This window comes from Staurois parvus, unplaced genomic scaffold (assembly GCF_062004578.1).
Source record: "Staurois parvus isolate SC_StPar_1 unplaced genomic scaffold, SC_StPar_1.0 ptg000114l, whole genome shotgun sequence".
Taxonomy (NCBI): domain Eukaryota; kingdom Metazoa; phylum Chordata; class Amphibia; order Anura; family Ranidae; genus Staurois; species Staurois parvus.
Genome location: NW_028317910.1, coordinates 2,485,579 through 2,499,631, shown reverse-complemented (window position 1 = coordinate 2,499,631; position 14,053 = coordinate 2,485,579). Strand labels below are relative to the sequence as shown.

Here is a 14,053-nt window from a genome sequence, read left to right as displayed (position 1 = left end):
AGACAAGCTTGGCTGCATTATAAAGCAAACAAACTGTAAAGACTTTACTAAGCTTTTGTTTTAGTGTACCTGGAATGTATTTAGAAGATTTAAACAGAAAGTTGGGGTGTGTGGCCAAGAAGGTGATCCAAATGGATGCATGGACAAGGAGCTCTGCTGCAAATTCATGCTCTCTCTACACACTATTCTTGGGATCATAACCTGACAGCGAGTCTTAGAATTACATATCCAGTAATGCCCAAGAGGAAACAATTGCATGTTCCTGCAGGATTGAATGGCTCTGACTGTATAGTGGAAGAGGTAGGAATGGTGGTTTTATAAGTATGTATCATAGCCTCTCAAACACAGCCTGAGGATGATATGGAGGGAACCCCCTTGGGTCTACCGGATGTTATGGCAAATCACAAAATGTGTTCAGCTGGATACTGATTTGATTTGCCAGGACAGGATCAGATCCAGGATCACTACAGCAGAATAGCAAATTAGTCAAGTGGCAAGAATTGATTATTTCCTCAACAATTGGTACTCAACTAAAATTAGGCCTTAGAATACACGGCTGAGGACAGAAAGTTCACTTGGACTTTAGGGGGTCCATAGGAAATGAACAGGCAAGGGCAACATACATTAGGGTGATTCAACCCTATTTAGGCCTCAAGCATCGCCGGATGCTTGTAAAAGTGTCTAATGCTTTTATAAGCGTTTAGGCGCATTTACATGAATTAAGTGCTTGGGTGTTAATTCATTTCATTGGCCAGAATAAAAAATTTATTCTGGCCATTGAAATAAATTAGCGCTCGAGCGCTAAACATGCCTAGAACTTAGGCACATTTACACATGTTTAAGCTTGTTAAGTGTTTTTTTTCGTCCAAAACGCTGCTGCTCCAGGATGCCCTGGCAGTGGGTTTTTTTCTGCCACTAAATTCTCCTGCCACAAATCTCTGCAAATAGCCTATGTGTGCACAGACACTTAGGATAACAGGCAGGGGAGTTTAGAGGCACGAAAAAAAAATTGCCTGACGCCCATAGCAGTGTCAAACATGCCCAGTATGCATGAGGCCTTAGAAGTAAGAATGATCTTTTTATGTAGCAGGAGTGTCTCATATTTACCTTGTGACCGGCGCAGTGGGTTCCTCCTTTTTAATGGTTTTTGTGGCATCAACTTGTTTCTGAAAAGCTCCAGACGATGTAAACGATGGGATGGAAACTTGTAGGACACTTGTATGTACTTCCACAGAAGGCTACATGGAGGCAGAATATTTGTTAGAATCATCACCAAAGTTTTGTCTTTTTAACATTTTTACATATTTAAACCCTTGTAGCAATTCCCAAAATAAGCAGTGTAAATGAAGAAGACAATACAAACCGGAGCCATCACTTTGCACAAAACAATCGTGTAGTGTCAGCAGCCAGGCCAAAAGGGCCATTACACCCAAAGAGGACTTTTCAGTTTCAGGTGGAGACAGCTGGTCTGAATGGTATGTTTCAGCAGAACTCCAAGATATTTTCTCCAGATCTGTGCAGTAATCCAGTGTGAAGGTTTACCTCTGTGCAGGAGCTTCCTGTCATAAAGACCGGTCACTGCTGCTCTCTTCTTTTTGTGCAGGGAGACTGGTCTAGTCTCCGCCCCTCCTGTAGTTTTCTGCAGCTAAGCCTGTAGTGGGTGAGGCCTGCTGGGTCCCTCCCACAGCTCTGCACAGGCTATGTACGGCACAGTGATGTGATTGCTACCTGGATTTCGGCTTTAAATTAGTTTTTTTTTTCTGCACAGGCTACATCTAGGGCCAAAATTATTTTTTTTTTTAAACCATAGGAATGTTGCATTGACATGCATTGTTTTGTCTTATAAACAATGCAGACATGTTGCATTTTATGCAATGCACCTGTATGGTGTGAACAGGTACACAAAAAACAGTTTTCCATGTGTCCTTGTGTTGAGCCTGTTTTCTGGTGTAAACAAGCCCTTAAGCGAGTACTTCTTTCTTCGCAATAAATGGGAAAACAAGAAAAAAAATTGAAGGATGTGTTAAAAGTGAGGTTGGTCAACAATTGTTTGGAGATACGAGTTTAAAAAGTCTGTTTAGCTGAGTAGCTTAGCAAAAGACAAGGAGGTAGGGCCGACACCACTCAGTCTACAAAAATGCTGTGTTTCCACAGCTGGAACTTAAAGCGGAGTTCCACTCACCTGTCAAACAATAAAAGTCAGCACCTACAAAAACTGTAGCTGCTGACTTTTAAAAAACAGCCACTTACCTGTCCCTCGGTCCCGTGGTGTGTACCCTGCATCCCGTTTCACCGGCCGTCCTGGATTACAGGAGGCCGGCATCTTTAGTGTGGGCACCTGGCTGTGATAGCTTGCGGCTTCACAGCCGGGTTCCCCCTTGCGCATGCGCGAGCAGAGCTGCACTTCATGAATGGTCCTGTAGTCTTCTGGGACCTGTCACATGTCCCAAAAGACGAAAACAGAGAGGGAGGGAGGACACCTTCCGTTTCCAATCACCTAGGCGATCGGACCGGAAATGGGAGCGGGTACCTGTCAAATTCAGGTACCGGCTCCCTCCCGCCCCCCAGAAGGTGCCAATACTTAATGGGGAGCAGTCCTTAAAGCGGAACTTCCCCTTTTGGGTGGAGCTCCGCTTTAAGAGCAGAGATCCTTACTGGCAGATCACCAGGTATTTTTCTGTACTTACAGGTTTTATTTTTAAAGGAATAAAACATGAAGATGATGTGCATTTATGGCAGACACATACTGATTTTTTTCTTTTTTATATTGCCCTGACATTAAAAGGTAAACAATGCTTTAGCTTTTTTAATGATCTATATTTATTAAACAGGTTTTAAAAAATGAGAAGCCATTACCTGGGGGCTTGCAGGCACTTCTTCTGGGCTTGGGGTGAATGATAATGGGGGAGGAGAGGGAGACTTATCCGTGTCACTTAACAGAATGCCATCAATCACAAAAGAATTCGAGCCGGATATCACCGAATCATCACTTTCCACATCCTTCACTGCTGAAAGTGACAAAGGTTAGTAAAATGTAACGAGTTCCACTTTATAAGGAACAAGACAGATACACAGGTAATGAATATCAGGTTCCACCAAGGTGTCATTTTATGAATTTTTGCACAGGTGTGTGGCTTTAACAGGGGTAGACACCCCATAAAAAATAGAAGCACATGCACTAGTTTAATCTTTACCAACAGAGTAAACCAGCAATCTGTTTGCTTAAATGGATTTCAATTTACATTTTTTAATGCAGCGGACCACAAGACAGCGCACACCGTGCTGCGTTGCAGCCTACTACACCAGTGTGCTGAAGTCATTCAAAATGAATGAAACCCTAGACACACCACGGTTACGCATCACTGTGTGTTATTGTTTTACCAGAGATTGCCAAAGAGATTAATCATGTTTATAAACTTAAAAAACTGATTCCACATCTCAGTTTTATTTGCAGTTTAGTTGTTCTATTACCTAGACATTATTGATGGAAATAGGGTGTGGGATGTTTTTTGTTTTGGGGAGGCATGAGGGTAAGAGTCCAAACCATAAAGCTCTAGCCAAAGTTGAAATTAGAGGTGGTAATAATTCAGTTCAGCCAGTGTACTGGCATTTCTAGGTTAGTGACCTCACTCTGCTCTACTCCAATAAAATAAAAAAAAAAACAAAACAAAAAAACAACAAAAAAAAACAGAGTTTAGTCACTAGCTCACCTCCAATCTGCTAACTGGGCAATAAAGGAACAGTGCTCCAATAAAGTCATCTCTCTACTTTCCGCCACTGTCAACATGTTCAGGAAAACAAATGACAGCATTGTACAATGCAGTAAAGTGTGAATGGCTTAGAGGACTGTATTTCCTGTCCCCAGTTGAAGACCTACTGTGCAATATATAACTGCAAGCTGAACAGTTTTAAAGCTGAACTCCAAGCCAATAGCTACCTACTCAGATGAAATAACATATATAGGATTGGTTTTATCTGCCAAAAGATTTCTATTTTTTTCCATAAAGTCATGGGATTTACACAGCTTTGCCACATGACATAGTCCTGTCTGGCAGTGCAGGACACCTTATTTTACAACATAGTTCAATAACACTTAATGGTCTTATTCCTTCCTAATCCTGAAACTGCACAGTGAAAAGTGAAGCACAGAAATTATGAGCTCATCACTCTACTCCAGGCATCACTAAATGGCGGACCGTAGTCCAGATCCAGACCAATTCAGTGTCCAGTCCAGACTGCTGTGGTCATGCCACTTAAAGAGCTGTCTTCTTCTTTCAGCTGCTGTCATTCTCCTAGAGCGGAAGGCAGAAAAGCACTGGATGGGGAGGGGGGTTGGCCAGGAGCCGCCTTCTCCTCCCATCCTTTGCCTGCGGTCATTCTAGACCGGAGAGTGGGAAGCAGCAAAGCACTGGATGGGGTGGGGACAGGGAGGGGGGTTGGGTGGGAGCTGCTTTCTCCTCCCAGCCTCTGCCCGCTGTCATTCTCCTAGAGCGGGAGGCAGCAAAGCACAGGACAGGGCGGGCAGGGATGGCGGTTGGGAGAGCGCTGCCAAAGCTAACCTTTTCGGTTAACAAGCTGGTGATTGGTTGCTTGGACCACCGAGCAACCAATCACCTGCTGGTTAACTTGAAAAATTAACTCCAGAAGCTCCTGTTCCCGCCAACCCCCTTCCAGTGCTGTGCTTCCTCCCGCCTACTGCCCAGAGCTGTGTGTAAGGCTCTGCATCTTTTAACTGTTTGCTCTCAGAGTCCTGGGGGGTGGAAGACATGGCTGTGGGGGAGGGGGGTGAAAAGAGGTGGAAAACAAGGCTGTGGAAGAAGTCGGTGTAGAAGACATGGCTGTAGGGGAAGGGGGTGTAAAAGGGGGGGGGGGATTAGAGGACAAGGCTGCATGGCTGTGGGGGTGTGTGAAGGGGGGTAAAGGACATGGTTGCAGGGGGAAGGGGGTGTGAAGATATATAGATGGATGGATAGATAGATGCACTCAGATAGATAGGTAGATAGACTAATTTATGTGTAACTGCCTGGAGTTCAGCTTTAACTTTGGTGACAACTACATACCTTTCTTACCGTGTGCCATGACCACCATGTCCTGGACTTTCTTGTACCTGTTCAGAGACTGTCTAAGTTCTTCAATCTTCCTGTCCTGTAAATAAAGAAACTTCAGTTTTCACCTAACCCATGTCCACTGCTCCCTCTCCTACTGATCACGTTACTTTACCTAACCCATGTCCACTGTTCCCTCTCCTACTGATCACGTTACCTTACCTAACCCATGTCCACTGCTCCCTCTCCTACTGATCACGTTACTTTACCTAACCCATGTCCACTGTTCCCTCTCCTACTGATCACGTTACTTTACCTAACCCATGTCCACTGCTCCCTCTCCTACTGATCACGTTACTTTACCTAACCCATATTCACTGCTCCCTCTCCTACTGATCACGTTACTTTACCTAACCCATGTCCACTGCTCCCTCTCCTACTGATCACGTTACTTTACCTAACCCATGTCCACTGCTCTCTCTCCAACTGATCACGTTACTTTACCTAACCCATGTCCACTGCTCCCTCTCCTACTGATCATGTTACTTTACATAACCCATGTCCACTGCTCCCTCCCCTACTGATCACGTTACTTTACCTAACCCACGTCCACTGCTCCCTCCCCTACTGATCACGTTACTTTACCTAACCCACGTCCACTGCTCCCTCTCCTACTGATCACTTTACTTTACCTAACCCATGTCCACTTCTCCCTCTCCTACTGATCACGTTACTTTACCTAACCCATGTCCACTGCTCCCTCTCCTACTGATCACGTTACTTTACCTAACCCATGTTCACTGCTCCCTCTCCTACTGATCACGTTGCTTTACATAACCCATGTCCACTGCTCCCTCCCCTACTGATCACTGTACTTTACCTAACCCATGTCCACTGCTCCCTCTCCTACTGATCACGTTACTTTACATAACCCACGTCCACTGCTCCCTCCCCTACTGATCACGTTACTTTACCTAACCCACGTCCACTGCTCCCTCTCCTACTGATCACTTTACTTTACCTAACCCATGTCCACTGCTCCCTCTCCTACTGATCACGTTACTTTACCTAACCCATGTCCACTGCTCCCTCTCCTACTGATCACGTTACTTTACCTAACCCATGTCCACTGCTCCCTCTCCTACTGATCACGTTACTTTACCTAACCCATGTCCACTGCTCCCTCTCCTACTGATCACGTTACTTTACCTAACCTATGTCCACTGCTCCCTCTCCTACTGATCACGTTACTTTACCTAACCCATGTCCACTGCTCCCTCCCCTACTGATCACGTTACTTTACCTAACCCATGTCCACTGCTCCCTCCCCTACTGGTCACTGTACTTTACCTAACCCATGTCCACTGCTCCCTCTCCTACTGATCACGTTACTTTACATAACCCACGTCCACTGCTCCCTCCCCTACTGATCACGTTACTTTACCTAACCCACGTCCACTGCTCCCTCTCCTACTGATCACGTTACTTTACCTAACCCATGTCCACTGCTCCCTCTCCTACTGATCACGTTACTTTACCTAACCCATGTCCACTGCTCCCTTTCCTACTGATCACGTTACTTTACCTAACCCATGCCCACTGCTCCCTCTCCTACTGATCACGTTACTTTACCTAACCCATGTCCACTGCTCCCTCTCCTACTGATCACGTTACTTTACCTAACCCATGTCCACTGCTCCCTCTCCTACTGATCACGTTACTTTACCTAACCCATGTTCACTGCTCCCTCTCCTACTGATCACGTTACTTTACATAACCCATGTCCACTGCTCCCTCCCCTACTGATCACTGTACTTTACCTAACCCATGTCCACTGCTCCCTCTCCTACTGATCACGTTACTTTACCTAACCCATGTCCACTGCTCCCTCTCCTACTGATCACTGTACTTTACCTAACCCATGTCCACTGCTCTCTCTCCTACTGATCACGTTACTTTACCTAACCCATGTCCACTGCTCCCTCTCCTACTGATCAAGCTACTTTAAGATTGTGGACATTGGAAAGGATGCTTCTGGGTTTTCTTGCGTACTGCAATACAGGCCATGCCACCCCAGACATTAAACAGAACCAGTCACAACTGGGCTGATGCAGTAATCTGAATATAATAGATTATAACACAGTTATCTATGAAGGAATTACAGCTCATTTACACTTTGCTGTCACAGTAACACACATCTCAATAGCACACCATTGCATCTTGCCAACAGACATGTGTTATAGGTCCGCACATGGCAATGCACCAATGTGTGGTGTACTGCCAACAAATGTGCATACGTGGTTTGTTAACAAGGTACACTGGGATGCTATTCAGAAAAATGGCACCTCACTGCATGAATGCATTTATTGGGAGATGCCTTGCATTGTAGTAAAGAAGCACAGCAGCGGCCCATTCACACCAGCAAGCATGCATTATGGGGCATACAATGTGCACATGCTGCATGTTGCTACAATACTTTGCAGTGTTCAGTTTTGTTTTGTTTTCCCGTTTACACTTTATTGAAAGTTACAAAAAACCACTTCATTCAACTATACACTATGGTACGTTGTAACACACTGCCGAGTAATGTAACACATTGCTGTGTGCTGCATTTTTATGCAACACACTTATTTGGTGTGAACAGGGAACAAAAAAAACTGTTCTTTTGGTGTCCTTGCATTGATAATGGTGGATTAACGCAGCTCAATCCACCTGATATGAACAAGCCATAACGTGTGCATTACCACAACACAACGCACAGATGCGGCTGTGCAGGATTCCCTAGATTTACCTAATTATTTAACCTCATACTATGACCTGAGTATCAAAGTCACCTCAAGTCTAATGGCTACTACCCTGCCCACTGGCTGATCTCGCATGCTGCCCGAGGGAGCACAGCAGCACCAACGAATAAAATCCTACTGTATAGTTAAAGTGGTTCTAAAGGATGAAGGTTTGTTTTGATCTTTGTGCATTCCCAGCCTCACCTTATACTTACCTAAGCTCGATCCAACAATTTGCAGGAGAAGAGCAGCTCTCCCGGGTCTCTCCCTCCTTACTGGCTTAGACAGCAGCAGCCATTGGCTTCCTCTGCTGTCATTCGCAGCCTGTGCCGGAGCGGGGGGCAGGATCGAGTCACGCTCTGTGTGTCTTATAGACATACAGAGGTGGCTCAGGAGCAAGTGTTTTTTTTCTTTTTCCTAAATACCTTTATTATATCCGGATGGCACTTCCTGTCCTGGCTGCCTAGGTGATGACATCATTAGGCATTCTCATGGATTCCTGGGATATTGCGGTCATCTATCCCAGGAGTCTTCGGGAAGCCGAATAGTTAAATCATAGTATTCATATTAGTATTTCGATACAAGAAACGATACGATTGGGAGGAGTTAGTTCTCTTTTGATTGACAGGTTGCCATAGCAACAGGTGGGAACGTCCACTGACACTGCCATTACTATGACAACCTATATTCAACAAACTGTGCCGCGCAGTGTCATTACTGAGCAGGTGCGAGATCGGGAGGTGCATGCTGGGTAGCCAGCTGCACCTAATCCTGGAAATACACAGGAGCGGGCTTCAAATGCCCACATCCTCAGTGGCTTTTGCCTGCTCTTCCGAGGTCATGTAAGATATTACAGATTTCAAAGTAACAAGCATGAAGACAGGACGGTATCCAAATATTAATGTACAAGTACTAACAATCACGGGGGAGCTTTTCTTTTTTTTTTTTAATTGTATATGGGGATTGGAGCTCTGCTTTAAAGTGGAGCTTTCATTTAGTATCTCTGCATGAATAAATTCCTGGCCTGTCAAAACTTATAGTAACATTATCATCTTTTATCAGTAAAAAGTTATCCTTATATTATTATTATTATACAGGATTTATATAGCGCCAACAGTTTGCTCAGCGCTGATATTCCAGCCAGTGACTCTGCCTAGGATGAGATGATGTCAGCAACCTGCTTCAGCCCCCCAGCCTCTGCTCCCCACCCCCCTCCAATGTTTAAAATGCAACACTGTAACAAGTCACAAGTAACAAGTCAGAGGCGGTAGCAGGGGCTGATCTTTGTCAGACTATTGTAAACACAGGCAAGAACTGCACAAGCACCAGAAAATTACAAGAATTTGTCATCCAAAAGAAGATTTGTTGAGGAAAGTGGAAAGTACTGGACCCATAGGTTTATCTTGCTAGTATTATCTTTCAAGGTGCTGATGCAAAAGTTCCTGGGCAGGCAACTTATACACCCCAGAGAATCTCCACAGTCTCCTTGGGTCAGCACACCACTGTTAAGAGGTCCAGATACATCTTTTTCCATTGAAAGTCAGGGGTACAATCCAAAAAGTAACCAACGCGTTTCAAGGGTCCAAGAGTGCCCCCTTCATCAGGGCTTGATTGATAATAATGTGAACAAACCAGAAGTGAACTGAACATAAAATTGGTAATTTTCCAGTGTGAATTACAAGCACAGGCCGTGTCAGCTGCTTGTTTGGGCCAGTTGTCTCAGTTCTCTTTAAAGTACAGGTCACCTAAGCCCAAAAGAGCACCTACCTTCTCTTCATTGGCAGCCATCAGCGACTCCACGGCTTTCTTCATTTTCTGCACTTCCATATCTAAAAAAATGGAAAGCACAACAAGAATATGAAACAAATCCCTGCCCAATAGGCAGCAATCAAACCTGTGCTAGAACACAGAGCCTGGATGGTGAAAGCATATGTCTCTTACAACACATTGCTAACCAAGGTCCCCTGCGCACAGTTCACATAGTGGCGTGACCAAATTTACAAAACATATGACAAGACTATACAAACTAGTGCAAAATATTTATATACAAGCTGGAAAAAATGAGGAGCTGCAAGCAGGGGAGGAACCTTCGTGTCAGTACAGCAGAGGGGTCCGCAATTAGAGGCAACATGGACATCTCCTTTAAGTTAAAGGAGAACTCAAAAGGACAAAAACCACTATGATTTCAGAACTACTTAGTTCTTGCTATAGATACCCTTTTAACAAGTATATCTCTTACTTGGAACTGACAGCAAGCAAATGAGCTGATCTCTTGCACTAAAGGATAATTATACAAAAGTTATCTGGAGGTGCGATGCGTCTGTCCCCACCTCCACCTCTGCATCATCACACAGAATGAAGAGCTTCTATTGGATCCAGCTTTCAGGCTGCCTGGCACAGGCTTGCTATTGGCATGGGGAAAAGGGCCTATTTTTTTTTTCAAATTCTCAAACACGTGTACGAGTGCTAGAATATAGGCCTCCAGGCCATTTCATGTGGCCCCTGCACCTCTCAGGCAGGTACCCCCTGGTCTCCGCTTCCACCTTGTCTCAGCAGTCAAAAAGCAGAGAGGAGACTAGAAATCCTCTGCCAAATCCTGCACCTCTCATCTCTGCCTGCCCTGGTCTCAGCATTCAGCAGACTCTGGTAACTGACTACTCCTCCTCTGGCCCTCCTCCAGACCCTGCACTTTCTATATTCCAGCTCTGCCCGCAAAAGGGAGTGCACAGTGATGTTCGGGAGGGTGTAGGATTCTTGACATCTGATGTAAGGGGTGGGGTGCTTTGGACATCTAGTCTTCGGATATAATCGGCCCTTTGAAGGCAACCACAATGCTGATACGCCCCGTGATGAAATGGAGTTTGACACCCCTGATATAGGCCATAAAAAAAAAAAAGAATTTGATAAAAGCTGGTGCACATTCACTGGCATGTTCCCTACAGACTTCGATCATCAGCTGAGAACAAGCAGGACACTGCAGCCTTCAATACTAAAGCAAAGCTGTCAAGAGAGCACCAAGTAGGCTGCCATTGCTACCTCCTTCTGAACATGCTAGTTGCCTGGCTGTCTAATATGCTTACAGACAGGAATATCATAGCTACATTACAACGCACAGCTTTGTTCAGTTTAAAGCTAAAGTTTATATTTTGTCTTCCCAGGTTCTTCCCGGCCCTCATTTACATGCAAATGACATTTTTAAATAAAGCCATACATTTTCATTGGATACACTATTTTATACCTAGTGATGTCATCATGGGGTCTCTGTGCTGCTCTATGCAATACAGGCAGATCAGAACTGGTGGGAGGGCCTGACAGGGTGCTTAGGGAACTTTGTAAAAAGATCTAAGCACCCTGCCTTAGTACTCCTCTAAAGAGCCCTCAGACCTGATACAGCAGTGCAGGTGCATGGACAGTGTGCATTAGGGGCCATGCATCGGCACCCACACGGCTCTCTAATTGGGAGCAGCAGCTGTGTCCATGCATCCACTGTGTCCCAATTGACAGGAGTGGGACTGTGTGAATGGGAATGTGCAGAACACACGTAAATCCCCATACAGGCTAAACACGACCCTTAAGTACACCCTAAAGAACAAGGCCTTATTTGCATGTAGACCATCTCAGATATCATCCATGTGTGAGGCTCAGCCTTCATGACTTGAAACACTGAATTCGAATGAAAGGTATGGGTCATTTTATATGAATATAAAATCGTACCTACACTTCCCTTGGCTCAGGTCCCCTGTAAAGTATGTACTGCAAACTAATTCTCGGTCCTCCCCAAACGTTCCTCATTTAGCTTTTTTGGCCCTACTTCTCCTGGGGGTCACAGGGGTGCGCTTAGTTTTGCAGTCCTGTGATCTGTATTCAGCCCATAGTGGGCTTAAGTCCGCTATCGGCTGACATCACTCAGCTGGTCCAGGCTATAGAGAGAGCCTGACATTATGGTCAGGATCCATCCAGATGCCTGAACCGGCAGCTGGGTCAGTCTCTGCGTGCGCAACCCTCCAACCCCCTCCCCAGCCCTGTGCATTAGTGAGCGCTGGAGGGGCAGAGCAGACAGTCCCCAGCTCTCTCACTGAGAACTGAGGGATCAGTGGTCTTTAATCACTCAGTTCTCGGTCTTCGAGGACAGATGCAGCATCAGACTGATGCTGCATCCAACTAAGTGAGTATGTAGGTTTGTGTTATTTTTTTTTTTTGTCCCAAACTTCTACTTTATATTAAAAAAAACAAACCAAAAAAAAAATAAAAAAAACACATGACAACCAAGCAGCATAAGGTAAACAAATAGGGGATGACGGCATGCAAATGACTAGCCGTAAAAGTGTCAACAAGTATCATTATTGGTGGAAAAGTTGCAAACTTCTTACTTTTCTCCTTCAGTGTCTTTTTTAGAGTTTCATCTGTGCAAAAGATGTAAAGATGAACTTTAATCTGCTTATAATTTGCTCTTTTTGGTTTCTTCTTCCATTTTCCCCAACATATTCATTACATTTTTAACCACTTCCAAACCAGAGCCAATTGTAAGATTTTTTTAAATCTGCATTTTTTTAATAGAAATTTACTTAGAATCCCTAAACGTGTATGAGTGTGTATAGTGTTGCAATTTTATATGTGATATTTGTACAGCACTTTATCAAATGCAAATTTTCAGGAAAAAATAGCAGAGAACCAAAAACACAATAGAATACTAAATTTTTTGGTAAAATAAAAAAAAGATGCTGTTACACCAAGTAAATAGATACCAAACATGTCATGCTTTAAAATTGCGCACACCCATGGATAAGAGACAAATGAAGGTACATTAAATTATCCATAGGTAACACTTTAAAAGCCTTTACAGGTTACCAGTTTAGAGTTATACAGGGGTTCTGGCCCTAGAATTATTGTACTCACTCTGACGCTAATGGCGATGTGTGGTGCGATCACTATTTACATATGCATGCAGGAGCTATGTGCGCTTTCTGGCTAGCACGTGAGCACAGGGTGAGCACAATGTGTTAGAAGTTGCAGCAAGTCAGATAGAGCTGCCTTATTTCCTATTGAGGTGGTTAAATACCACTATTTTCCTTATAGAACTTTTTAAAATCCAGTGAAGTCATTATTGTGAATTTCTCAAGAGCCCTCATTCCTGCTGCAAGCAGTGGACTGGCTCCTGGGAAGGAATGATCAAAATATCAAATGGCATTGACTTAGTACTTGGGTGTAACTTTAATTTTTTTACACTTTAATTTTTGATTTTTGGTGACAGGTTCTCTTTAAATGAGCCGACCCCTGGTGTCCTATACCATACTGGCTGGGGAAAATTACTGCAGGACCCGGAAATGATGTTTTACATGTCGCTTCCAGGTCATTGGCAGGAAGACATTCTTTCAATGATCCACCCTCCCTGTCCCTTGCCTGATCAAAAAGAAGTCTATAGGAAATTGTGGGTAATCTGCATGAAAACTGAAGGTGCACTGTGCCTTATAAATTAAATTGTTTCCCAGCTACGGTATCTCGGTGGACTACAGAACACACCCCTCTGTTATGTAGAATATGAGAGGGTGGAGCTCTGTAGTTCGATCTGGTTTCTTTTGCCCTGATACAGTGAGTGAGAGTTGTCATCCTAAGACAGCAGAGTTTTACTGGGGGGAAAAAAAAAAAAGCGTGAAAGAAGAAAACTAATGTAGCCACCACACCTAAGGACTGGCAAGCTGCAATACGTTACATTTTTGTTCTTGGGTTGAGCTTTAAAACCATGGAGGAGGGAGCAGACAGCTCTTCGCAAAAATAGCTTTAGACCTCTTTCACACAGAGTCCGTGTATGTCCGTTTTTCATCTGTCCGTTTATGGATGAAAAACAGACACCCATATATTTCTATGGACTAGGGGATGTAAACAGATAAGCATTTGTTTACATCCGTTAACATCAGGTTTTTTTTTTGTTAAAAAAACCAGAACGGACAAAAAACGGATGTAAACGGACAGAAACCGGATGTAAACTGATGAAAAACTGATGTGAACTGATCCGTTTTTTGCGAATGAAAAAAAAAAAAAATGGACCGTCTGTGTGAAATGGGCCTCAAGTTAAAATATGTTATGTACAATTTACAGTCACATAGTTGTTTCAGATAACAATGTTTATAAAAGACTGCAATCCAAAAGGAACTTTTCAGAATGTTACATTTGTTACAGTAAATTCAATTTCAGAGCAAAGTTGTTTTTTTTCCTTTACATTTCTGT

General features: G+C 44.0%; 1 protein-coding gene across 24 annotated transcripts in view; it reads right to left on the bottom strand.

Annotated features, from left to right (window-relative positions):
• Positions 1–14,053, bottom strand: part of PPFIBP1 (PPFIB scaffold protein 1) — a 167,655-nt gene that overhangs the window by 36,103 nt on the left and 117,499 nt on the right. For 9 of the 24 annotated variants that reach the window (XM_089671704.1, XM_089671707.1, XM_089671711.1 and 6 more), the window contains 5 exons: positions 12,199–12,231; positions 9,596–9,657; positions 5,061–5,145; positions 2,857–3,008; positions 1,108–1,238 (listed from right to left, as the gene is read on the bottom strand). In XM_089671704.1, the coding sequence (XP_089527830.1) occupies positions 1,108–1,238; positions 2,857–3,008; positions 5,061–5,145; positions 9,596–9,657; positions 12,199–12,231 (463 nt within the window). The remainder of the gene's footprint in view (positions 1–1,107; positions 1,239–2,856; positions 3,009–5,060; positions 5,146–9,595; positions 9,658–12,198; positions 12,232–14,053) is intronic. The other 15 variants (XM_089671710.1, XM_089671717.1, XM_089671718.1 and 12 more) reach the window with 5 other exon arrangements.